General features: G+C 44.1%; 3 protein-coding genes across 3 annotated transcripts; 2 read left to right on the top strand and 1 right to left on the bottom strand.

The window, feature by feature from the left end:
* Positions 1–168: 168 nt before the first annotated feature.
* dkk4 (dickkopf WNT signaling pathway inhibitor 4) lies at positions 169–11,006 on the top strand. Its single transcript, XM_003228238.4, has 4 exons — positions 169–4,083; positions 5,694–5,844; positions 7,347–7,481; positions 8,567–11,006. The coding sequence occupies exons 1-4, from the start codon at positions 3,973–3,975 to the stop codon at positions 8,839–8,841; spliced, it is 672 nt and encodes a 223-aa protein (XP_003228286.2). The 5' UTR covers positions 169–3,972; the 3' UTR covers positions 8,842–11,006.
* Positions 10,118–22,388, bottom strand: polb (DNA polymerase beta). Its single transcript, XM_003228225.4, has 14 exons — positions 22,236–22,388; positions 20,461–20,518; positions 19,880–19,946; positions 18,814–18,888; positions 17,187–17,245; positions 16,561–16,610; positions 16,328–16,379; positions 15,648–15,702; positions 15,480–15,552; positions 15,224–15,294; positions 14,332–14,418; positions 13,318–13,382; positions 12,933–13,072; positions 10,118–10,438 (listed from the first exon to the last, which is right to left on the bottom strand). The coding sequence occupies exons 1-14, from the start codon at positions 22,294–22,296 to the stop codon at positions 10,344–10,346; spliced, it is 1,008 nt and encodes a 335-aa protein (XP_003228273.1). The 5' UTR covers positions 22,297–22,388; the 3' UTR covers positions 10,118–10,343.
* ufm1 (ubiquitin fold modifier 1) lies at positions 22,389–26,770 on the top strand. Its single transcript, XM_003228226.4, has 6 exons — positions 22,389–22,499; positions 22,582–22,638; positions 23,981–24,038; positions 24,382–24,421; positions 25,625–25,657; positions 26,012–26,770. Coding segments are annotated over exons 1-6 (258 nt in total). The 5' UTR covers positions 22,389–22,497; the 3' UTR covers positions 26,080–26,770.
* Positions 26,771–27,682: the final 912 nt, after the last annotated feature.

Below are 27,682 nucleotides of genomic sequence, written 5' to 3'. Positions count from 1 at the left end.
CTAGTCGATGGAGTCCCCTGATGGCACAGTGTGTTAAAGCGCTGAGCTGCTGAACTTGCGGACCAAAAGGTCCCAGGTTCAAATCCCGGGAGTGGAATGAGTGCCCGCTGTTAGCCTCAGCTCTTGCCAATCTAGCAGTTCGAAAACATGCAAATGTGAGTAGATCAATAGGTACCGCTCCGGCGGGAAGGCAACGGCGCTCCATGCAGTCATGCCGACCACATGACGTTGGAGGTGTCTACGGACAACGCTAGCTCTTCGGCCTAGAAATGGAGATGAGCACCAACCTCCAGAGTCGGTCACGAGTGGAGTTAACATCAGGGGAAACCTTTACCTTTACCTAACTAGTCGATGGGCTGCAGTCTAGCTTTTCTTTCTGTCGAGAGTTTCTCTTAGAGCTGATTGTCCTCCTGCAGGGATGCTTTCCTGGCCGAGAGTGAGGAAACGGGGTCTTTGTCTGCAAAAGGGTTGGACGGTGGGGCAGAGGCAGAGTTTTGGAGGTTTGTTTTTGTATCAGGAGTGACTTGAGAAACTGCAAGTCGCTTTTTGTGTGAGAGAATGTGAAAGAGTTGGACGGTGCGGCAGAGGCAGAGTTTTGAGGGTTTGTTTTTGTATCAGGAGTGACTTGAGAAACTGTAAGTCGCTTCTGGTGTGAGAGAATGTGAAAGGGTTGGATGGTGGGGCAGAGGCAGAGTTTTGGGGGTTTGTTTGTGTATCAGGAGTGACTTGAGAAACTGCAAGTCGCTTCTGGTGTGAAAGAATGGACCGTCTGCAAGGATGTTGCCCAGGGAACACCCAGATGTTTGATTATTTTACCATTCTGTGGGAGGCTTCTCCATGTCCCTGCATGTGGAGCTAGAGCTGACAGGCGGAAGCTCATTCATGCTCTCCCCGGATTCAAACCAGCAACGTTTCAGTCAGCAGTCCTGCTGGCACAAGGGTTTCATCCCCAACAGTTTTGGTGGTGAAGCACAGCAATAAAGGAGCGGAGACCTCGGTGCCAGGCTTTTGGAGCATTTCCAAGGAAAGAACGGCTAAGACCGGCATACCCCTTTCCTGCCTTCTGCAGACCGTTCCACAAGACCTCTTTCCCAACTTCAAAAGGCAGTAGAAACAACAACAGCCAAAGGAGAGAGCGAGAAGGACAGCCCTGAAGCTGGACGCTGAGTGAAGGGCAGCCAGAAGAAAGGAATCGCCCCTGAGCCGGGCTTTGGGAGGCAGCCTTTCAAGAGGATAAACCCGGGGATTGAACCTGCCGCCTTTGAAATGTACAAATGTGCCTCACCCCAAAGGCATGCCGCTCGCAAACGCCAGCAAATGCGCCTCCGCCTCGTGCCAAGACAGCTCTCTCATTGGCCGTCGCCAAGGCCGGCATTCTCGTCCATCCTCCGCAACAACCACCAAAGCCTGTCTGGACCAGACTCACTGTCGTCTCGGGATGGACATTCTTGCCACCATAGAGCCCTTTTTGTGGCGCTCTCCCACACCGCCCTCGACTATATGGGACCCCCAGGCATTGCCTCCCACTTTCTTTGCACAATGAGAAGCAAATTGCTCTCTGTTGGGGCTATTTCCCACCCCATTTGAAGAGGGAGGAGGAACATGTGGCTCTCCAGATGTTATCAGACACCCCTCCCATCCCAGGCAAGGGACACCTTTTTGTTCTAGAGGTCCAACTACACTCAGTATTTCCCGTTTCTTATTAAAAAGTCAATTCTGCAAAAGTTTTTTCTCTGTGTTACCATCATTCTTTCCATTACAAGAGGAATGTCCCCACTCCGGCTTGCCTGCTCTCCAAATTCTCTGATTGTGGCCCTTCCCTGCAGTTAATTAAGAGGGTGGAGTGGCCCCATGTCTACGTCACCCTTTGCTTTCCTCTGTGGCCAAGAGAATGTGACTTTTTCGACAATGGGTTTCCCTGGCTGAAAAGGGGTTTGAGTGGTAGTCCAACACTTGCAGGATTCTTCGACATTGCTACTTAGTGGCTTCATTTTGCTGGCCTTCTCCCACGCTTCCCGTGGCCAGATTCGTTCAGAGGAGGCTTGCTCTTGCCTTCCTCTGGGGCTGAGAGAATGTGACTTGTCTAAGGTGGGTTTCCATGGCTGAGTGGGAATTCAAACCCACTCACACAGTGGGTTTCAATGGCCAAGCAACAGGGATTCCAGCCATTCCAAACTTAGGGAGACCCTAAAAACCTTGCAGACTGAAAGGTCGCAGATTCAAATCCCAGGAGCGGAGCGAGCGCCTGCTGTTAGCTCCAGCTTCTGCCAACCTAGCAGTTCGAAAACATGCCAATGTGAGTAGATCAATAGGTACCACTCTGGCGGGAAGGTAATGGCTCTCCATGCAGTCATGCCAGCCACATGACCTTGGAGGTGTCTACGGACAACGCCGGCTCTTTGGCTTAGAAATGGAGATGAGCACCAGCCCCCAGAGTGTGAGTAGATCGATAGGTACCGCTCCGGCGGGAAGGTAATGGCGCTCCATGCAGTCATGCCAGTGGCCACATGACCTTGGAGGTGTCTATGGACAATGCCCGCTCTTCGGCTTAGAAATGGAGATGAGCACCAACCCCCAGAGTCGGTCACAACTGGACTTAACGTCAGGGGAAAACCTTTACCTTACCTTAAGACTTATTATTATTATTATTATTATTATTATTATTATTATTATTATTATTACAATATTTATATCCCGCCCTTCTCACCCAACAGGGGACTCAGGGCGGCTTGTAATAAAACGCATATATAAAAATTATACAGTGCAATATAAATCAGTTAAAAAATTATTATTAACTTACATCAGTATTCATAAAAGACATTATAAAATACAGGTAGGCGTGTTCAGTTCAAAAAACTGGGTCTGTCGATTGAGTTCCAGCGTACATGGTAATCATTAACGCTGCCAATTATAGTAGAGTCTCACTTATCCAACATAAACGGGCCGGCAGAATGTTGGATAAGCGAATATGTTGGATAATAAGGAGGGCTTAAGGAAAAGCCTATTAAACATCAAATTAGGTTATGATTTTACAAATTAAGCACCAAAACATCATGTTATACAACAAATTTGACAGAAAAAGTAGTTCAATACGCAGTAATGCTATGTAGTAATTACTGTATTTACGAATTTAGCACCAAAATATCACGATGTATTGAAAACACTGACTACAAAAATGCGTTGGATAATCCAGAATGTTGGATAAGTGAGTGTTGGATAAGTGAGACTCTACTGTATTCAAAAGCCTGGCCCCATAACCATAACTCATGGGGTTTTCTTGGCAAGGTTCATTCCGAAGAGACTTGCCCTTGCCTTCCTTTGAGGCTGAGAGAGTGTCTCGCTCATGATCTCTTCCTGGGATTGTGGCCCGGTTCTTTTGGATCTGGCACGCAAAGAACTTGATGCCTTTCCTTCAAGCCCTGTGTAGTATTGAGGCCAGAAAGACCTTCAAATCCTTCAAAGCCAAGTGGGTCTTAATCAGAAGAAGGTGCCTTCTTTTTGCCTTCCTTCCTTTGCGGTAGGTTTGTCTTCATGGCTCCGGCAGGTGGGCTCCGAGGCAGCTGCTTGGAGCTGTCAGCAAGGCCCTTCACCCAGCCTTTGCCCTCCTCCTCCTCCTCTTCCCAAAGGCCTCTGGTCAAAGGCTTTGGTGGGCTGCCAGCTGGGAAAGCAGATCCCCAACAAAGCCCCGCTTGCCAGAGGAGGGATTAAGGGCAGGAAGCGCAGGTGAGGCAGGTGACATGTGTTGCCCTCTGAGCCGCTGCCACAGCCGCCGCCTTTGATGCCCTCTAATCAGGGATGGCTTTGAGGCTTGGTTTTGAAGTGGGGATCAAAGGCTTGGGGGTCTGCAAAAGGGGATTGGGGCACGGCTGGCTATAAATACAGGCCAGGCACCTTGGGCCGCCTCTCGGGGAATACAAAGGCCGCTTGTGCCATGCTGAGGACTCCAAAGCCACCGCCAGGCAAAGACTGAGGATGGAAGCCCTGATCCTGCTGGGGTTCACCTGCCTCTGCTGCCCAGGGGCCACCTTGGTGCTGGACTTCAACGCCATCCGGGGCTCGACGGAAGTGCCCGCCTCCAGAAAGGTGAGCGCTGTGGCTTTCCTGAGAATACGGGAAGGGTGGCCAAAGCATTCTCTCCTGGCGTTTCGCCCATATCTATGGCAGAAGTCCTCAGAGGTTGTGAGGTCTTTTGGGAACCAGGCAAGTGAGGTTTATATAGGGTTGTTGTATGTTTTCCGGGCTGTATGACCATGTTCCAGAAGTATTCGGTGGACTTTCCACAGATCTATACAAACCTTCCTTGCTTAGTTTCTCCATACCTCACAACCTCTGAGGATGCCTGCCATAAATGTGGGTGGAACGCCAGGAGAGAATACTTCTGGAACATGGCCAGACAGCCTGGAAAACAGACAACAACCCTGTGATCCCGGCCATGAAAGCCTTCGACAACATGAGGTTTATATATCTGTGGAATAATATCCAGGTTGGGAGAAAGAACTCTTGTCTGTTGGAGGCAACATCAGGAGAGAATGCCACTGGAACATGGCCACACAGCCTGAAAAACTCACAGCAAGCAGTGATTTATTATTATTATTATTATTATTATTATTATTATTATTATTATTATTATTATTATTATTATTATTATTATTCTGGCCATGAAAACCTTTGACAACACAATACAGTATTATTATTATTTTGCTTCTGCAGTATTTTTATTTCCAAGGAGAGAAAGATGTGCTTTTGGCTGCATGTACCAAAAGGGCCCAACTAAGCTTAAGCACAAGTAGAGTCGAGTCTCACTTATCCAAGACTCGCTTATCCAAGGTTCTGAATTATCCAAGGTATTTTTGTAGTCAATGTTTTCAATATATCATGATATTTTGGTGCTAAATTCATAAATATAGTAATTACAACATAACATTACTGCGTATTGAACTACTTTTTCTGTCAAATTTGTTGTATAACATGATGTTTTGGTGCTTAATTTGTAAAATCATAACCTAATTTGATGTTTAATAGGCCTTTCCTTAATCCCTCCTTATTATCCAAGATATTCGCTTATCCAAGCTTCTGCCTGCCCGTTTAGCTTGGATAAGTGAGACTTTACTGTATGTAAGAATGGATGGAAGCACAGCTGTTCAGGCAGCCAAAAATATGACTATCCTAGAGTTGAAAGAGAACCCAAAGAGGGCCATCCAGCGCAACCTTGCTCTGCCATAAAGGAAGGCACAATTAAAGCCTTCCCGACAGATGGCCATTCATTTCCAGACCCGGAGACTCCACCGGATTCGGAGGCAGCAGCAGATTCCACATTTGAAAAGCTCTTTGCATCAGGAAGTTCTTCCTAATGTTTGGATGGGATCTCTTTTTCTGTCACTGGAATCCATGGCTCTGTTGTGTCCTGGTCTTTGGAGCAGCAGAAAACAATCTTGCTCTTTTCTCCTCAATGGGACCTCCTTTCAAATATGGAAACATGGCTCTCATTGTCCCTTTCTCAGCCTTCTCCAAGCTAAACATCTCCAGTTCTCTCAGCCCTTTATCTCCCTAAAACCATTGGCTACATCCTTGTAGGCTCTTGGAAGGATTCTCCCAAAGAGAAGCCCTTACCTTGGGACCATTTGGCTCCTTCCTCAGATCTGCCTTTGGCTCCAAGGACTGCTAACTGTATCGGGCTCTTTCTCCCTCTTCAGAGCAGCCAGTGTTTGGCCGACAAGGACTGTCCAGCTGGGAAATTCTGCCACAGGCCCAGAGAGGAGCCTCCGGTGTGCGCTGTGTGCCGAGGGCCGCGAAGGAGGTGCCAGAGGAGCCCCATGTGCTGCCCAGGGATGCTCTGCGTCAACGGTAAGCCAGGGCCGCCTTGCCAGGGCACTGTCCAGACAGCAGAACAAACACAGTTTGGCGCCACTTGAGTCACAGCTATGGACTCCTGGGAGTTGCAGTTTGAGGAGGCGCTTGGCAGAGAAAGGATTTGTGAAATGATAACTCCTGGGATTCTGTAGCACTCAGCCATGTCAGTTAAAGCCGTCAAACTGCATTCATTCCGCAGTCCAAATACACCATAGGACAACCTCTGCTTTGAAAACAAAACCACATTGTGTAATATGAACAGAGCAGTAGTTCCCAACCTTTTTTTGACCAGGGCCCATTCTCCAACATTAGTACAGTAGAGATCCGGTTACCCAACTTCCGCTTATCCGACACACCGTATTATCCGACGTGCCGGCGTCCCACCCCTCCTGACTGGTGCTCGGCACTTGGAGAGGCTCATTGAGCTTTGCTGCCTAGAAAAACAGCCGTTGTTCTAGGCAACAGCGGGGCTCTTCAAGCCGGGTGCTTGCCGGGAGGGAGGAGACTTTTCCTTCCAGGCAAGCGCCCGGCTTTCTGGGAGGGATAATAGGGCCTCCCTATTATCCAACAGTTTTGGTTATCCGACATTCGGTCCCCCATTTATGTCAGATAAGCAGAACTCTACTTATACCAAAAGGATTACGAATCAGTTTTTGGTCACTTTAAATTCGGTTTGGTTACTTGGGGTGCCGATTCAGAAAATTGTATTGGATAGACTACATCAGCTCTATTTTCTGATACAGAACATATGCCACCCAGTAGTTGCCCACAGAAAACCGTATTTCATCATCTAGAGATGATGTGGCCTATCCAATGCAATAGCCAGCTCTGCGGAAAGGAGCGGAAATAAAATGAATAAAAATAAAGAGGAAGAAGGTTCGTGGACCGGATTTTCGTTCTTGCTGCTCACTGCTGGCCCACGGCTCACAGGTTGAGAACCGCTAACCTAGAGTATGCATGTGTTTGCATGAAGGATTGCTAACATCAACTTTATTATTGCAAAGTTTTGTTGTTGTTGTTGTTGTTGTTGTTGTTACCACCCTGCTTTTTCTCTCCTTATGATCTTAAAATACTTAGCAAACCATGCTTGGTCTGGTGTTACATTATGTGACTTCCTACAGCTCCCGCCTTTCTTTTAGCATGATTTCGCAAAAGGGATCTGAACCCGTCTTCCAGAGTCTGGCATTGAAATCAAGATCCTATATATCAGGCATGGTCAAACTTGGGCCCTCCAGGTATTTTGGACCTCAACTCCCACAAATCCAAATCCAAAACACCTGGAGGGCCCAAGTTTGACCATGCCTGATATACATATGAACACATTCCCGCAACAGCTTTATACCCAAAGAATGCGGACATAATTTTACCCGTTTCCATTGAGACTGATGAGGTCAATTAAGCATTTAGTCACTGACAGAATGAACACATTAGAGCAAACCATTAGATACGTTTTTGCAGTGGCTTCAGGCAGATGTTGTTAATAATTCTTCTGCCAGATGTGTGCACTGCGAGTGACCGGATGGCAGTGGCTGGTGGTCAAAAGAAGTCGACGGAGCCATTGAGACCGGACCCACTTTCAACGGCAGGCCCTGCTTTGAAGGAAGGGGACACCCAAAGCCCACCTGGAGAAGGTAAGGGGGAGGGGGCTGTTGGCAGCCCAGGTTAAGTTTTGGGAAAGAGACTGAGTGTCTTGGGTAGGGGGGGGGGATGGGGTCCCAGGTCAATGGGGCAGCAAGCATTGCTTCTAGATTTCACTCTGCCTGGGAGAAGGGGCTTGGACCGGATGGCCCTTGGGGTCCATTCCATTTCTAAGCTTCTATGATATGTATTTTTGAGCTTTGATGGCTATCGTTGGGAGGGATCAAATAATGTCTTCATGTGTTGTCGAAGGCTTTCATGGCTGGGATCACAGGGTTGTTGTGTCTTTCGGGCTGTGTGGCCATGTTCCAGAAGTATTCTCGCCTGATGTTTCGCCCACATCTATGGCAGGAATCCTCAGAGGTTGTGAGGCATGGATAAACTAGGCAAGGAAAGTAAATATATATCTATGGAGAGTCCAGGGTGTGACAAGAGTCCTTTGTCAGTTGGAAGTCAGTGTTAATGTTGCAATTAATCACCCTAATTAGCATTGGAAAGGTTTGTCTCTTGCCTGGAAGACATCCTTTGTTCAGTCATTAGCCGTCCTTGGGGCTCCCTTGCCCTCAGAGTGTTGCTTCCCATCTACTGTTCTGATTTTTGAGTTTTTTAATACTGGTAGCCAGATTTTGTTCATTTTCATGGTTTCCTCCTTTCTGTTGAAGTTGTCCACATGCTTGGGGATTTCAACGGCTTCTCTGTGTAGTCTGTCATGATAGTTGTTGGAGTGGTCAAGTATTTCTGTGTTCTCAAATAATATCCTGTGTCCAGGTTGGTTCATCAAGTGCTCTGCTATGGCTGATTTCTCTGGTTGAGTGAGTCTGCAGTGCCTTTCATGTTCTTTGACTCGTGCCTGCCATAGATGTAGGTGAAACGTCAGGAGAGATTACTTCTGAAACATGGCCACACAGCCCGAAAGACATACAACAACCCGATGTCTTCATGCCTGGGAGAAGGGGGTTGGACAGCTGGACCTTGGGCTCCTTTCCAAGTCAGGGACTCTATAGCCTGAGTTATACTTTTTGGTACAGACTCTCCTCTGCGTCCTTTCTTCCTTCCTTCCTTCCTTCCTTCCCTGCAGCCCCGGAGGGCAAGAGCTGCCTCCGCTCCTCGGACTGTGCCGGGGGCCAGTGCTGCGCCCGCCATTTCTGGACCAAGGTCTGCAAGCCGGTGCTCAGCGAGGGCCAGGTCTGCTCCAAACGGGGACAGAAGGAAGGCGCCCAGGGACCCGAAATCTTCCAGCGCTGTAACTGTGGCCCGGGCCTGTCCTGCCGCTTGCTGCTTGGAGCGGCACCCAAGCCGTCCCGGCTGCGCGTCTGCCAGAGGAGAGCCGACAAGCCCCGGTCTGCTTGGTGAAGCGGATTAACACCTGAGATTGTGAAGATCCACAGAGTTGTACACTGCAGATCTGTTTCTAGCAAATGGGGCACATTGAGACAGAGATTCTGCCAAAAACCCTGCTGCCAGTTTGTTGTCCCTAAGTATACCTGGCCAGGAAAACTCCTGATGAAAAAGGGGGCCTTTAACACTGTTTTGTTTATTCCTTAGCTCATCTTTTTTTTTTTTTTTGATTGGCTGCATTTGGAACTTATTCCCATAACTGCTAGAAGAATGGGATTTGCAATTTTAAAAAAAGGCGGGTAGGTGAAACGGAAAGGGAATTACTTTGGATACTTTGAAAATCCCCATCCGGTGCTTCAAGTCTCTGCACCTGTGGGACTTTTGCGCTTGAAGAGGCCAGATGGCCCTCTGTCAGGAGGGCTTTGATTGTATTTTCCTGCATGAAAGGGAGTTGGGACTGGATCCTTGGGGATTTCTTTCCCCAACATGACAAACTTTAATCACTGGTGGGGTTTCAGGGGGTTCACCTGGCATGATGTGAGTTGTAGTTCACCCACAACCATATGTATTTTGTAAAATTAAAAAATGACTTCTTCTCATAACCCGGGCAACGCCAGGTACCCAAGCGAGTGTATACATACAGTAGAGTCTCACTTATCCAACACTCGCTTATCCAACGTTTTGGATTATCCAATGCATTTTTGTAGTAAATGTCTTCAATACATCGTGATATTTTGGTGCCAAATTCGTAAATATAGTATTTCCTACATAGCTATCCAATGCTATTTAAGCTTGCTAACTGCAACATTCACACTTGCTTCAAACAGACAAGGGTGCTTTCTTCCACCTTGGACATTATTCCACAAATACAGTAGAGTCTAACTTATCAAAGCCTCTGGATTATCCATGCCATTTTTTGTAGTCAATGTTTTCAATATATCATGATATTTTGGGGCTAAATTCGTAAATACAGTAATTACAACATAACATTACTGCGTATTGAACTACTTTTTCTGTCAACATGATGTTTTGGTGCTTAATTTGTAAAATCATAACCTATTTTGATGTTTAATAGGCTTTTCCTTAATCTCTCCTTATTATCCAACATTCGCTTATCCAACGTTCTGCCGGCCCGTTTACGTTGGATAAGCGAGACTCTACTGTACATGGGATTGGACTGGATGGCCCTTGGTGTCCCTTCTAACTCTAGGATTTAAAGTCTGGATTTGGACCTCCCTCCCCATATAAACAAGGCCTTCGTCGGAGGAAAGGGAAACAGAAGAGACTTCCAAAAGTTCTGAGGCTCCTCTTTGCCACCAATTTATTATATTTAAACAAGGGTAAGCCTCATCCAAAGTTGAAGGGCTCAGATGCTCACAGAGAGACGTGCTACAGCACACACACACACACACCCTCTTTGCACACAGGGAGACCCCTTGCTCCCACCCCCCAAAATAGCACCAATGTTACAGTTCTGGCTGGGAAGCCCATGCTTTGCTGGAGAGGAAGAGGAGGGACTATTCGCTCCGGTCTTTGGGCTCCCGGTATTTCCACTGGATGTAGTCAAAGATGTCCTTCTCACTGTCCACTGGGAGGGGTTCCCCAGCAACTCCTGGAAAGAAAAAGGAGAAAAAACATTGGGGCCCTCCCCAAAAAAGATAAAAGTAAAGGTTTCCCCTGACGTTAAGTCCACTCGTGTCCGACTCTGAAAGTTGATGCTCATCTCCATTTCTAAGCCGAAGAGCCGGCGTTGTCCGTAGACACCTCCAAGGTCATGTGGCCATTGGCATGACTGCATGGAGCGCCCTTACCTTCCTGCCGGAGTGGTACCTATTGATCTACTCACATTGGCATGTTTTTGAACTGCTAGGTTGGCAGGAGCTGGAGCTAACAGCGGGCGCTCACTCTGCTCCCTGGATTTGAACCTGGGACCTTTTGGTCTGCAAGTTCAGCAGCTCAGCACTTTAACACACTGAGCCACCCGAGGCTCCCAGGGCAGAGGAAAAACCCCTCGGAGACTGTCGAGGGATCAACTCTCTGCACACCCTGGCTGATTTTGACATACTGATTTTCACCTGTGTATATTTGTTATATTTTAATAGCATCTTGTTTTATCTCACTGTTTTAACTCTGCCTGTAGCCGCAAGGAGAGGCGGGTAATAAATAATTATTTTACCATGGATGGCTTTTCTCCCTCTCCAAAGCAACATGGAATAACATATAGAAAAAAGCGATTCAGAAAACACAGATCGAAACCCATTTTTATCATCAGTTACAAACGGGTATAGTGTCTAGATCCAGGGAATTCATGCTCCCCTCTCTTCTGCCTTGGTCAGGCCACACCTGGAATCACACTGTGTCCAGTTCTGGGCACCGCAATTGAAGGGAGATGTTGACAAGCTGGAAAGCGTCCAGAGGAGGGCGACTAAAATGATCAAAGGTCTGGAGAACAAACCCCATGAGGAGCGGCTTAAAGAGCTGGGCATGTTTAGCCTGCAGAAGAGAAGGCTGAGAGGAGACATGATAGGGCCATGTATAAATATGTGAGGGGAAGTCATATGGAGGAGGGAGCAATTTGTTTTCTGCTGCCCTGCAGACTAGGACGCAATGGAACAAGGGCTTCAAACTCCAGGAAAGGAAGGAGATTCCACCTGAACATCAGGAAGAACTTCCTTACTGTGAGAAAGGCTGTTCACCAGTGGAACTCTCTGCCCCGGACTGTAGTGGAGGCTCCTTCTTTGGAGGCTTTTAAGCAGAGGCTGGATGGCCATCTGTCGGGGGTGCTTTGAATGAGATTTTCCTGCTTCTTGCAGGGGGTTGGACTAGATGGCTCATGAGGTCTCTTCCAACTCTACTATTCTATGACCCAAGGCTGATTTGGAAGTATTTATTAATAGGAAGCGTACTGATGTATTTAAAAGTATTGATTCGCCTCTGATGTTCTGTAATCAGAATATTTTATTATTAAATGAGGTGAATAAAAGTCAACAGACAATGAGTGTGAGACTCATAGCAGTTTCCGCAGTTATGTGTTTGTAGGTCAGTATGTGCATGTCAATGTACGTATGTGTTTGATTCGTGTGCTTGCTTTTGGTTTCATTTTTCCAATACTTATTATATTCTATACACTATACATAATATAAGTTATAGTATGTGTGTGTGTATGTGTATACACACTCACACAGTAGAGTCTCAGTTATCCAACATTCGCTTATCCAACATTCTGGATTATCCAACGCAGTCTGCCTTTTAGTAGTCAATCTTTTAAATACATTGAGATGTTTTGGTGCTAAATTCATAAATACAGTAATTACTACATAACATTGCTGTGTATTGAATTGCTTTTTCTGTCAAATTTGTTGTAAAACATGATGTTTTGGTGCTTAATTTGTAAAATCATAATGTAATTGGATATTTGATAGGCTTTTCCCTTAATCCCTCCTTATTATCCAACATTTTCGCTTATCCAACATTCTGCCAGCCCATTTATGTTGGATAAGTGAGACTCTACTGTATATTAATAGTATATATATGCACACATCAATAATGTGTTGTCAAAGGCTTTCATGGTCAGAATCACTTGGTCGCTGTGAGTTTGTGGTCTGTGTGGCCATGTTCCAGAAGCATTCTTTCCTGACGTTTTGCCCACAAGCCTTCACTTGGGTGGTGGATAGAAAGGTGTTTGTAAAGGACATTGGCAGGGCTCGTGGACATGTTTACGGCGCTCGCTATAACCTGCAATGTCATTGGAGGGAGGGCTATTGGTGTTTCCTGCGTAATCGGAGCTATAGCTATCTGTGGAAGTGGTACCCCAGACACAAACACACATACATATATTCATTTTTATTATATGTATAGATGTTTGTATCCTACCCTATGTATTAGGATAGCAGGAGAAGGAATGACTATTTAATACACAGTATCAAAATTAATTCCAACAGTCCAACTTCCTCCTCGTTCTTGTCCCTTCCTTTTCCCAACACGGTTTGAGCCCCTTGACCCTCTCTGTCCTTAATGAGGACCAGGTGCTTAGGCGCAAGTCATCCCTGCTTCCAGTCAGACACGGAAATATGTCCCCTCCCCATTAAAACTCCAGAGAGACCCACCGGTGACGCCCACGGGCCGGAGGGTGTATTCGTTGAGCGTGAAGCCTTTCTCCAGCGCATGGGTGCGCATGTTCTTGTTGAAGATGTCGCTCCCGGTGAAGTAGAGAACGCCGCAATAATACTGGTCTTTAGGGATCAACCTGGAGCACAGACCAATTAAAAAAATTACATTCTTCTTTGGTTATTGTCCTTCCACTTGCAAGGTGTGCCATACTGATTCTGTATAATACTTGTTGCCTTTGAAATTAATAAAAAAATAAAACTTCCCTGACTCTGTCTGGAGCATCCCGGAGGTCCCACAAGTGACTGGGGTCCATTCCAACAGTGTCCCGTCAGCCTTGCTTTTCCCTTCTATTTTGGTCTGCCTTTCCCCTCTGAGACTCACCGGATATCAATTCTCCTGTACGGATAGTCCGTTCCATCCTCTTTGCTTGGAAGTTGGCAAACTCCCTATGGGGCCGGAAGGGGATAAAACCAGGAGAAGAAATGTATGACAAACAGCCAGAGCCACTGCAGCAGGACTGCCTTATGCACAAAGTTAGGAAGTCCTCAGATTATGAACAAGGTGCGTTCTGTAGGTTTGTTCTGTAGTTGAATTTGTATGCAAGTCAGAACAGTGTCACTCTGTCCAAATCTATCTATATATATATATATAATAACAGTCAAAATATGCTTGTACAGTAGAGTCTCACTTATCCAACATAAACGGGCTGGCAGAACATTGGATAAGCGAATATGTTGGATAATAATTTACAAATTAAGAACCAAAACAACATGTTATGCAACAAATTTGACAGAAAAAGTAGTTCATTTCACATTAATTCTATGTAGTAATTACTGTATTTACGAATTTAGCATCAAAATATCACAATGCATTGAAAACATTGACTACAAAAATGCGTTGGATAATCCAGAACATTGGATAAGTGAGTCTCTACTGTATGTATTTTCCAAGATGGCTCCCACATGCAGAGAGCCCAGTGACTCCCACCAACAATGGATCTGGACCAAATATAGCACATATACCCAACATGACGAAGTCTAAGGACTGGAGGGGTTGAAGGGACAATGACAGAGGGTGATGGGAAATATAGTTCACCCATGTGTGAAGTGCACTGTCAACCCAACTGAGCATGGATCTGGACCAAACTTGACACACAGAGTTGCTCTGAGTTTTCCGGGCTGTCTGGCCATGTTCCAGAAGCATTCTCTCCTGACATTTTGCCTTCATCTATGGCAGGCATCCTCAGAGGTTGTGAGGTCTGTTGGAAACTAAGCAAGTGGGGTTTATATATCAGTGGAATGAACTCTTGTCTGTTTGAGGCAAGTGTTTGAGGCAAGTGTTTGAGGCAAGTGTTTGATGCAAGACCCACAGAATTAATACACACTCTTCACTCACCATGAATTTGGTGTCTCCCTTGGACAGCGTGTCTGTGACAAAGCGGGCCTTTTCTAGTTGGTCGACCACTTGATGCAAAAGCTTGGGCTGAGAAGGAATAACACTTTGTCACACTCCAATGTCCAACCTCAGCGATCAAAGGCAGAGTGATGATGATGATGATAATAACAATAATACATTTTATTTGTTACCCACCTCTCCTAATGGCTCAAGGCAGGGTACAACAATATATCAACATCAATCAAATACATACAATAAAATGCATAGATCAAAACATCTATACACATTATAAAAGTGAAAATCTGTATGTGTGTATGTGGCACGGGTGTCCGCTCAGACAGCCTCCATTCTCCACAAACAAGCTATAGTTCCCAGTGCTGAGGAGCCAGCGAGTTACTCCCTCCCATGACACTGCTGATTACAGCGAGCACATCCCAGTGTTCCTTTCTCTCTCCATTTGCATGACCCCGCCCACTGCCTCTCCCTTAGCACTTCTCTACCCTTTCCTATGGCAAACAGAGAAATTGATCAGCAACTGAACATACTGCAGAGGTTTGGGGAGAATTCACCAGAATCAACTAGATAGGAGTTGTAAGGACTGAGATGTATAGTTCAACTGCAATCTAAGAGCACTCTGAACCCCACCAACGATGGACCTGGAACTAACTTGGCACACAGACCCAATGGCCAACTTTGCATACTGGCGGGGTTTGGGGGTGACTGACTCTGACATTCAGGAGTTATATTTCACTGATATTACCCAACATCCAAAAACAAACAAATAAACAGGGCATCGCCAGGTACCCAAGCTAGTACAATTATAAAAAACATACACCAAATACAGGGTACAAAAATCAACTCGTTCCTTAAATGCTGCACCTGGAAGACAGACCTGTTTGGAGGATTCTGAAGTGAAGTCTGGGTGGGTCAGAAGGATGTCCATGTCTCCACTGGACTCCGCTCCTGCAGAGAGACAATGAGACTTCAGAGGCCGCCGTCATGGGCTAAAAGAGGTCCCAAAGAAGTGACATGAGTCCCAAATACAACACCAAATTTCTGCCGAAAGAGCCTGCACACACTGCAAAGCGAGCGCCCACTCAGGTCAACAACCAACAGACAGACTGCTAAACCAACGGGGAAGAACTCACCTCGGCGGAAACTGCCGCACACAGTGGCAATGTACCGGGAGTCCACTTCCTTGACCTCATTCAATACGATCTCCTGTTGAGGAAACAGAGTAGGGCACCTGACCTCTCTCTTTCATAGGCTCTGGCACTTCTTTCTCCAGGGAAGAAGGAGGTGACACCTCTGCTCACCTGCATCTCCAGCATTTCATTCCTAGGGATTCTCTTCTCAAAATCCTCAAAGTACCTGTCAATGACAATACAGCCAGGGATAAGGAGGCTGTGGGCCTCAGACGCTTGTGGAATTTTTGTGAACTGGCTTCTAGTCTGTCCATAGACAATTAAAAGATAAGGTAAAGGGTTTCCCCTGACGTTAAGTCCAGTCGTGACCGACTCTGGGGGTTGGTGCTCATCTCCATTTCTAAGCCGAAGAGCTGGCATTGTCCGTAGACACCTCCAAGGTCATGTGGCCGGCATGAATGCATGGAGCACTGTTACCTTCCCGCCGGAGCGGTACCTATTAATCTACTCACATTTGCATGTTTTCGAACTGCTAGGTTGGCAGAAGCTGGAGCTAACAGCGGGCGCTTACTCCGCTCCCGGGATTTGAACCTGGGACCTTTCAGTCTGCAAGTTCAGCAGCTCAGCGCTTTAACACACTTTGCCACCGGGGCTCCCTCCACAAGCCAGCTCAAACTTTCTTTGATGAGTCCAGCTTTGGTAGCAGACCAAAAAAGAAAAAGAAAAAAAGTCTGGCTTAAGAGTTGCCCATGAATATTTTCTCAAACGTTTTTCTACCTCTGGGCAAACACAAGCCTAGTTACAGATACCCCAAACCCAAATCTCAGAGGAATAACACAGGCATGTCTTACTTCAAACCGATCTGTTGGTGATGGTTCAGTTTGTGCTCGTTCTTCTTCAGATCTAGGAAGAGGAGAAGCAGGCCATGAGTGAAGGGCAAAGGTGGAGGAATAGAAAGAAAAAAGCTTGGACAGGTGTAGATTTGTTCAGGGATAAGTAATAATAATAACTAATAATAACTTTATTAGCTCAGCAGCTGCCTTCCCACTCACTCAACCACCGATAACTGAGAAAGTGGACTCACCTTCCAGCGTCTTGATTCCTTCATCCACAAATTTCCTGGCAGCAGCAGGTCTGAATGGAAAAAAAGACACATCAGTCTCATCAGCAGGCAAGGTGCCATCTTTTAACTTAAACAAAAGAGTGAATGCCACTGCACCAATAAGGCTGTTCAGGTAAGCAAGGAATAAAAACCCTTTTAGGAATAAGATAAAAAACTGTCCTATACAAAAACCAAGTCCTGCCAAGGGTAAGGGAAGTCCAGAACACAGGGTGCAGGGAGGATGGAAAGGCTGCTGAACCAGCCATTGTGTGTGTTAGAGGCATTGTGTGTGAAGAGCGGAGACGGGGAATCACTGGTGCCAACTTTCAAAGAATAAGTTTTGTTGGCTTCGACTCGGTCTGGACTAAGGTTTATGTACAAGGTTTTGTGGATGAATGGCTCAAGTATTTTGTATTATTTTAAATCTGTTTTTAATTGCTTATGTTTTATTCTTTGGTATTGTTGTATATTGGCATCGACTTCTGCCAGTTTTGTAAGCCGCCCTGAGTCCCTTCAGGTGAGAAGGGCGGGATAGAAATGATGGAAATAAATAAATAATAAATAAACTGCAGAGCCAATAAAGGCCTCCCCTAGACTCCCGTATTTACCCAATGCCGCTAACTCTGGTCAGAAAATTGATTGAAGAACTCGTGTCGTCCTGTCGGATCTAGAGGGGACGGAAAGGGCAGAGTGACTCCGCTGCGAGCTGCACACAGGATAGAGGTGACCTGCTTTCTTTTGGGTTGGGAAAAGAGGATCGGCCCGAGTTTCAGGCTCCTAGGAATTAGTCCCAACAGGCAAAACAAGGTGACCATCCCAAGAATCCAGTCTGAGCAGCACCTCCTTCTGAGCCCCCCTCTATGTTTCTTTTTCCCAATCATCACAAACTTGCACCTGCAGTGGGACTATCTAGGAGCTGCACAGACTGTTGTACTCCAGGAGGCACCTCTGTACTTAATCACCACACTCCAGTCCAAGTTAAATCAGCAAAGCAATTTATTGAAATTTATATAAAAAGCAATTCAGCATAAATAATCAAAACGTCAAAGTCTAGATGTACGAAATAGTCCACAAGATTCAAGGTACAAGAGTAGTTTCAGAAACCCAGAACAACAGGGAATCCAGCAGAGGAACACAAAAGAACCAGGATACACAAGGCAGCATAAAATGCAATACACAAATCCAGGAACAATACTTCAAACTTGGAAGCATGAAACATGAACAAACAAAGACTTGAAACTAGAATTTCCTTAGCAGGCTTGACTAGGACTTGGCAAGAGATGTAGCCTCAATAACCAACGTTGACGAGACTGCTGGAAAATCCCTCTGGCCTCTCTAACACAGACATGAAATCATGCAGTTTTCCCTGACTACCTGATAATGGCTTCTGCTCCTCTAATAAGAGCTGTGACCTTTGGAGGTTCTGTTGAGCAGTCCGGAGTTTACGCAAACTAAGTCTCCTATCTTAGTTGTATATTGGCCCGGGCTGTGGCGCAAGCTGGTGAGCAGCCAGCTGAGACCAATCACTCTGACCAAGAGGTCATGAGTTCGAGGCCATCTCGGAGCCTGCATTTGTCTTGTCTTTGTTCTATGTCAAGGCATTGAATGTTTGCCTATATGTGTAATGTGATCCGCCCTGAGTCCCCTTCGGGGTGAGAAGGGCGGAATATAAATGCTGTAAATAAATAAATAAATAAATAAATATCAGCTCATCCTCTCGACCTGGGATTTCATCCTCCGACCTTGCTTCCCTAGAGAAAGACTTATCGGCAGCATCTGGGCCCCTCTCTGGAATGTGGCCTTCACTAGCTGCTGGAAACACATATTGCTCAGTTTCAGGACTTAAAATCTCATGCTGGCTTGCAGGCCCAGAAATCCCACGATCCACTTCCTCATTGACATTAGGAACAGGCACAATCATGGGCTGAACTGGCTGGACTACAATACGGACTTCCAAGAACGCCAGGGAAAAAACAAAACAAAACAAAACGAAGACTAAAACAGAAAGCATATGCTTGGTTTTGGAAAATAGACTTTGGGGTGTGTGTGTGTGTGATATGAAATGACTGGAATAGGGAGCAAAGAAGGTGCAGGCAGCCTAGGAGTCTACAGAAGCCAAGTGCTGCAAGAGCCATCGTGAAGGGAGGGAGTTCATGCCAGCATGGATCACAGTAAGCCAGTTCCTAACTGGTAGGAGGCCAAGGAAATCCCAACTCACGCCATCCAAATTCATACCTTTTCCAGTTTCCGCAGTTTCCCAGTAGACAAAAACTCGTCGATCTTTTCAGCAATTTTAGCTCCTACACCATCCTGAAACAAATGAGTGTATATGGTGAAATACATTACATGACCCTTGTCATTAAGAGTTGCAAAAAGGCACAAAATTGGTGGCAGAGGAAACCTCGAAGAACTCCCCTCTTCCACATGAATGTGCTCTAAATATCTTCTACAGTTCTAAGATATTTTCGTCTTTGTCGCTTCTTACATTCAATGCTATTTTGGACACATTTCAATTTTATTATTATTATTATTATATAATAATAATAATAATAATAATAATAACAACAACAACTTTATTTTTATACCCCGCCCCATCTCCCCGAAGGGACTCGGGGCGGCTTACATGGGGCCTGGCCCGATAAAACAAACAAATAACAGTAACAAAGCAATAAAACAATTATCCCAGTAAAAAACATCAACATCAATAAAAACAATCATTAAAATCAACAAGCAGGATACAGTGTTAAAAACAGGAGACTAATTCATAGATCCCAGGCGAAATGCAGAGTGTTACGAAATGGGAAAAGGAAATTTCAATAATAATAATAATAATAGTTTATTTTTCTATCCTGCCACTATCTCCCCGAAGGGACTCGGGGCGGCTAACATGGGACGATGCCCAAAACAAAACAGAATAAAGCAATTACAACAAATATCAAAACACTAATAACATAAATAAAATAAAATAAACAATTTAAACATTATAAAAATACAATAAAACACATAAGGCAATATCAAACCTTCAAGTGAACGCAATCACATTTTTAACTAGAATAATATAGTTGGAAGGGGCCACATGGGCCATCCAGTCCAACCCCCTGCCATGCAGAAAAGTACATTCAAAGTATCCCTACATTTTTATTTTTTTGATCACTATCAATCAAGGAAAAGTGTACATTCTCTTTTTCTGGTTAGGTCACAGTTAAAGTAGTCAACCAAACCACTGACAAGCCCAGAAATTCAATTATTATTATTTCTTTACAAAAGGATCATCCCAACCTGCCCAGGTCGCAAGACTTACTAGTTTCTTGGCTTCGGCTCCACTTTTGATCTTGCTTGGGTACTTGGAAATTACAGAGGCTGCTTTTCTGTATGAAGCAATGAGAGAAAACACATCTGCATTGCATTTGGCCAAAAGGAAACTGAAAGGAGGATGAGGCCAGAGACCTACATGTTGCAGCCAATTTTTTATTCGCTTATTTTTGATGATCAATTATGTAAATAAATATCATTTGGTAGGAAAAGAAATGTTCAGGTGTATTCAGAATACCACTGGTTAGCCTTTTAAAGGGTCCAGTACGCAAAAGTTCCCAAACTTTTGTGCTGGGCCTCCATTTTTCAAATGTAACTACCTTCGAGGTGAAATCAAGTTCTTCCTGTATGACGTTTCCTTCTTGCAAGACTACACCAAGGGAGATGCACAAATAGAGATTGGTATTGGATTAAAGGAGGCTGCCCTTGACACAATGTGTCAGTATCAGAGAGATAGTAATGTTGCAGAAGAAAAGGGGGGGGGAAATGATGTTCTTTTCCTATAACATTTTTTTGCCAGCAATATTCCCATCAAAGCCTAAAATCCCCCTCCCTTCATACAGATCTCACCTGTAAGCATTGTACTTGTGGATGGCTCTGTTCACATTCCTCTCATAGTTGGCCAGTTCTGAAAAGAGGATTTGTTTTTGAAAATAAGGAATAGTAAAGAGTACAATATTCTGCTTGGAAATCATCTATCGGACAGATGGCAAGCTATTTAACCTCAGCAGACTGAAAGCCAAAACCAAGGTCACAACAACATCTGTTATAGAACTCCAATATGCTGATGATAACGTAGTCTATGTGCATTCTGAAGACGACCTACAAGAACAGGGCTCCAGAGTCACCTACGTATCCACCGCCAAGATACTACACTGGGAAGGCCATCATACTCCGACAACAAGGGATTGCCTAAGGAAGTAAATAGTTTCCGAGGGCTAAATAGTCTTTTTAAACTGTTTATTTATTTATGTGCATACTAGTATGCTATTTTGTTGTATTAATTGATATGGGATTCTTGTCTTTTCATATCATTTACTGTATTTATTGAGAGTTCAATCTTGTCTCTTTCCATCAGCTGGAGGCCCCACCCTCCAATAACATGCTATACTATATATATATATATAAAATTTATTTTATTTATTTACAGTATTTATATTCCGCCTTTCTCACCCCGAAGGGGACTCAGGGCAGATCACATTGCACACATATAAGGCAAACGTTCAATGCTATATAACATAGAACAGAGACAGACGCAGGCATGGGCTGGCCTCGAACTCATGACCTCTTGGTCAGAGCCACAGCCCAGCCCATTGTATATATATATATGTGTGTGTGTGTGTGTGTGTGTGTGTATAGGTAAAGGTTTTCCCCTGACGTTAAGTCCAGTCGTGTCTGATTCTGGGGGTTGGTGCTCATCTCCATTTCTAAGCTGAAGAGCCGGCGTTCTCCATAGACATCTCCAAGGTCATGTGGCCTGCATGACTACATGGAGCGCCATTACCTTCCTGCCGGAGCGGTACCTATTGATCTACTCACATTTGCATGTTTTCGAACTGCTAGGTTGGCAGGAGCTGGAGCTAAAAGCGGACGCTCACTTGAACCTGGGACCTTTTGGTCCGCAAGTTCAGCAGCTCAGCGCTTTAACACACTGTGCCACCACCAGGGGCCCTATATATATATATATACATACACACACACACACATATACAATATAATTTACAATAATATATAATAATTATAAGATATTGTATATACATATAATATTCATAATATTATATTATAATCCGATATAATACTAATATAATAATATTAATTATATATTATATTTTACATGTAATATTACTAATAATATTACAATATATTGATATAGTACAATATAGTAATTTATTGCCAGTATTATACTATGCTAATAATATAATATTGTATGTAAATTTAATTTGTAAGCTGCTCTGAGTCCCCTTCGGGGTGAGAAGGGCGGGATATAAATGTAGCAAATAAATAAATATAAATAAATATTCGTTTATTTGCTGTTGGCTGTCCCGAGTCCTTTCGGGGAGAGGGGGCGGATACATTTAAAGACCTCACAACCTCTGAGGATGCCTGCCATAGATGTGGGCGAAACGTCAGGAGATAATACTTCTGGAACATGGCCATACAGCCCGGAAAACACACAACAATCATTATTATTATTATTTCAGGGCTCTAGTGCAGCAAACCCTTTGGGTTCGGTGGCTTAACTAATGACAGGCCCACCTCAGAGTAGTCTTGTCCAGCCCACATTGGACTAGTCTGCTTGTAAGAAGGTCTTGGAGGTGCTGGCCTTCGTCCTGAGGCCCACTTACCGGTGAGGAAGTCGGTGATGCCGTCGTTGGGGTTCTCCTGAGGGGCCTTCCGCTTGCTCATGGCGACGGGGAGCCCTCCGGTTCTCTGCTAAGGCCCACTTCCGGCCTTGGCCACACCCACTTTCTGGCTTTGCCTCACCCACTTCCGGCCATGGCCACGCCCCCTTACGGGTCTCGTAGAGCCGGAGAAACAACACAGCCCCGGAAGTGACGTACCACGCGGAGCCGGAAGTGGGTCCTGCCGCAGCCGGAGACGACCGAAATGTGAGTCCGGGCGGCCTTTCGGTCGGTTTCGCGGGACCTTTCTTTGCCACGCTGACGGCTTTCCTCCCCCCCTTTCCCGCAGGTCGAAAGTCACGTTTAAAGTCACGCTCACCTCCGACCCGCGGCTGCCTTACAAAGTGTGAGTTTTCCCTGAGGGGGGGGGGGAGCCTGACGGAAGCACTGCGCATGCGCGGGTGTTGCTGGACACGTTGCTCTTGGGGGAGAAGAGTCAGAGCTGTGTCGTCACTTCCGGCCCTTATAACATTAATGCACTTTAATTGAATGTATTGTCGAAGGCTTTCATGGCCGTGAGTCTTTCGGGCTGTGTGGCCATGTTCCAGAAGCATTCTCTCCTGACGTTTCGCCCACATCTGTGGCAGGCATCCTCAGAGGTTGTGAAACTACAAGGCTACTCAATGCTAATCAAGGTGGCCAGTTGCAACATTCACACTTATTTTATTTATTTATTTATTATTCATTACATTTATATCCTGCTGTTCTCACCCCGAAGGGGACTCAAGAGCGGCTTACAAATCAAATGAACATACAATATATTATTAGCATAGCACAATAGAAGCATTAAATTACTATATTGTACTATATCATTATATGGTAGTATTATTAGTAATATTACATTTAATATATAATATATAATTAATATTATTATATTGTATTATTAGTAGTATAATATTGTATTCCATTATAATATTATTATCAATATATTATATTATCAATATAAGAGCCCCCAGATGGCGTAGTGGACTAAGTGACTTGAAGGTTGGGTTGCTGACCTGAAAAGCTGCCAGGTTCGAATCCCACCTGGGGAGAGTGTGGATGAGCTCCCTCTATCAGCTCCAGCTCCATGCGGGGACATGAGAGAAGCCTCCCACAAGGATGGTAAAAACATCAAAACATCCGGGCGTCCCCTGGGCAACGTCCTTGCAGAGGGCCAATTCTCTCACTCCAGAAGCAACTCCGGTTGCTCCTGACACGAAAAAAAATCAATATTATATGTATATACAATATATAACAAACAAGAGTTCTTTCTCCCACCCAGGACATTATTCCACAGATATATCAACCCCACTTATATATCTCCCTCCACCAACCTGGTGGTCCATCTTGTTTTATTTTCACTCATTATATATTTTAAATGAGTTTTTATGGTTTAATGTATTTTTTTTTGCTTAATGTATTGTTTCACATAATGTCGGTTTTACTGTGTTTTTGTTCATTGCAATATGTTTTAATTGTTGTACTTCATTTATTTATTTGCGACATTTATAGCCCGCCGTTCTCACCCCGAAGGGGACTCAGGGCGGCTTACAAGTTATATGTACATACAATATATTATATTATTAACATAGCACAATACATGCATTATACATCACTATACTGCACTACACCAATATACTGCAACATTACCAGTAATATTATTTGCGTTCTGGTCTCACGGTCATGTTATTTCCGGTTTTCTGTAGACTAAGCGTGCCTGAAATCACACCGTTCACGGCTGTCTTGAAATTTGCTGCGGAAGAAGTAAGTCACTCTTTTATTAAAGACTAAAGAATACTCCAAGAAGCACAGGAGTTGAAGATGCTATACATCTTTATTGTTCAGAATATATGAGCTATGTTCTAAGCCCATATATATGGTGTCGTAAAACACTGAAATCCTCTGATGAAATCTTTTCTACATACCAGAGTCCCCATTCCCACACATCAGGGCAATTGATCTTTATGGCCAGTTCATGTTCCCTTCCAGCATCCTGTCCCCGCTTTGGCTATGTGGTATATATCAGTACCGGGGAGGTCATAGTTGCATGACAAGTGATGATAACATCCCAATCTCATTTAATACATTATGTTTCTGTTCTGTTTAGTTCAAAGTCCCGGCAGCAACAAGTGCCATCATAACAAATGGTGAGTGTTTTAATGCCAGGCCACAGTGTTAGTGGTCAGTATTGCCAGGTATTGTCTGAGTGAAGCTCCACCGAAGGCGTCCAGATGTCCACTTTGGCTTCTTGGAACCTCTGGGAACCTTTCAGACCAAAAAAACAGTGCTTTCAGTAAATAACTGTTTTTCACTTTAGCACAGTGGTTCCCAACTTTTGGTCCTTCGGGTGTTTTGGACTTCAACTCCCAGAAATCCCAGCCATTTTACCAGCTGTTGGGAATCATGGGAGCTGAAGTCCTAAACATCTGGATGACCAAATGTTAGGAACCACAGCTTTAGTGTGAAGCTGCTGGGATTTCAGAGCAGCTTCTTTAGTTTCTGCCAGGAGTAAAGAGCATTGACAGTCTTTGACTGAAACCATTAAGCATCTCTTCTTGTCCTTGCCATAGTCAGACCTGAGCGAGGATCACCGTGTCCTAGTGCGTTGTTCTGTTCTGTTTGCATGGGATCAATACAATGATGAATTTTCCATGCATGCCTGTATTTACTGTATATACTCGAGTATTTACTGTATATACTGTATATATATTTACTGTATATACTCAGCCCTTTTTTTAAGACTGAAAAAGCCCCTCTTGGCTTATACTCGGGAGAGGGTCCTGGTTGGCTTATATTTGGGTCAGCTTATACTCGAGAATATATGGTACATATATTATTTTTCTCTATTATTATTGTTATTATTACATTTGTTATTTTTCTCTATTATTGTTGCTACTATTACATTTATTTTGCTCTATATTGTTATTAATACATTTATCATTTCACTCTGATTTTATTATTGCATTTATTATTTTACTCTATTTATTATTACTTGTATTATTTTCCTGTATTTATTATTATTATTACATATATTATTTTACTCTTATTATTAAAAGGATACATAAGCACATTTACATTGAAGAGAATGAGAATAATGATTTAATCAGAGTTGGACAGTCTTATCTTAAATTTGAGCTTTATGTAAATATTCCAAAACATTTAACCTACTGATGCCTCAATTAATGTAATTTTATTGGTATCTATTTTTATTTCTGAAATTTACCATCCTCGGCTTATACTGGAGTCAATGTTTTCCCAGTTTTTTTGTGGTAAAATTAGGTGCCTCGGCTTATATTCGGGTCGGCTTATACTCGAGTATATATGGTATTTACTCTTGGTTTCCCCTCTAGATGGAATAGGAATAAATCCTGCACAGACAGCTGGTGAGTAGTACTTTTGTCAGTTTTCTCTTTGCATTTCATTGAATATAATGGAGACTAAGTCCCAGGGAAAGGCAGCATGACCCACATCTTCTTGCAGAGTCTGCCTCTGTCTCTCAAAAGTCCATGAAGTTTCTGGCCTCTACTGTATTGCCATTATAACTTTCACTAAGGAGGCTTTGACAGAGAGCTGAACTCAAGTGCCTAAATATAGTGATGGTTTTGCATATTTTCTATAGAGGCTTTCAAACTACAAGGGGTTTCCAAACAGCCATTTATTATTTACCTTAAAAGCTAAGTACAACCATATTATGTGTTGCTTCTCAAATAATTAGCTTTAATTTCTCCCCGCATTAGGAAATGTTTTCTTGAAGCATGGTTCAGAATTGCGGCTTATTCCCAGAGATCGCGTTGGAGAGTGGTGACAGGCTTGAGATTCATTCTCAACTGGGCCATAAACAGCAGATAAAGGGGCTATCGAGAGTATCTAATTTAACCCAGCTTCCCTTGCCATCAATCAGAGCAGCCTGCATTTCTCTGTGAAACCATGATGTCTACAGCAAGCTCTTATCAAGAAAAGGATCACCTTGGAGAGACTCTCCTCCTTAAGAACTTCTAAATGGCGTCCTGTGCTACATTCCGGAAATATTTATTCATTTGAAGGCTTGGAGGGGCTCAGTTGTATCTGTGTTGATTCTTTGTCAGTCTGTGCTGGTTCAGAATGATGATATTGTATATTTTCCAGATGGCATGGATTGTGTGAAGAAATGTGTCTCATCAGAGGGGTAAATTATTATTTTTGTTCTATATGGCCAATTGGTACAAAACTTTTAAGGATACACTGAAGGACGGGGAAAGTTGTAGTGATTACAGAAATGGCATTTCTGGGAATGAAAACTATTTTGTGGCAAGTTAATTTCAACCCACTGTCGGTCTCCAAGCTTTTGTTTGGGACGTTCGTTCCTTCCCTCAAAACATACCAAGTTGCAAGTAAAGTCTAGCAAAAGATGGCAACAAAGGATTCGGTCTAAATACATGTGGTTTTTGTCTGCTGTAACCATCACTGTATAATGTATCTGTTTTCTTAAACAGAATAAAATGTTCATTGCCGCCAAAGCCTCTGAGGACTGTTTGTTTCCCTGCAATCCATGAAAGCTAATACTAAAATAAATGTTATTCTGTTTCCTCCACTATTTCTTTTTTCATATACTGATGTGTTTTTGTCCCAAGTCAATGGGAGAGAGGAATTTGGATTTTGCATCATAAAAGCATGTTATTTCCATGGCAGAATATGCAAGCTGGGGATTGTCAGCAAGGCAACGCATTGCCTCTGCTTTTATGATACACACCAAATCATGATTTACCCCATCGCTAAATAGCATGCTCTTGGTCGACTGAAGCAGAACTAGTAAAAGAATGATCAAATGGGCCACAAATATTGGACATGTTTTTGTTTTCGTGTCAGGAGCAACCTGAATCACTTCTGGAGTGAGAATTGGCCGTCTGCAAGGACGTTGCCCAGGGGCCGCCCGGATGTTTTTGATGTTTTTACCATCCTTGTGGGAGGCTTCTCTCATGTCCCCGCATGGAGCTGGAGCTGATAGAGGGAGCTCATCCGTGCTCTCCCCAGGTGGGATTCGAACCTGGCAGCTTTCAGGTCAGCAACCCAACCTTGAAGGCTTTTGTCCCCTAGGCCACCAGAGGCTCCATTGGACATGTAATAAAAATGAAAGAACTGAAAAATATATGGAATCAAAAACCAAAATTTACTTATGATTTAAAAGAAAATTGGTACAAAATGACGTACCAATTTATGTTTATTTATTTATTTCAGTTATTTATACCCCGCCCTTCTCACCCAAGGGGACTCAGGGCGGCTTACAAGTGGTCAGGGCAGCTTAATGGTATATCACTTTGCAGAAGTTAGTGAAATGTTATCCAAATACCAAAGACAAATGCTGGGAATGCGAGGAACATGAAGGAACTTTCTTCCACATGTGGTGGACCTGCAAAATTGCTAAGAACTAT

Source organism: Anolis carolinensis, unplaced genomic scaffold, assembly GCF_035594765.1.
Source record: "Anolis carolinensis isolate JA03-04 unplaced genomic scaffold, rAnoCar3.1.pri scaffold_8, whole genome shotgun sequence".
Classification (NCBI taxonomy): domain Eukaryota; kingdom Metazoa; phylum Chordata; class Lepidosauria; order Squamata; family Dactyloidae; genus Anolis; species Anolis carolinensis.
Note: the sequence above shows the minus strand (reverse complement) of the source record. Positions and strands in the feature narration are given on the sequence as shown.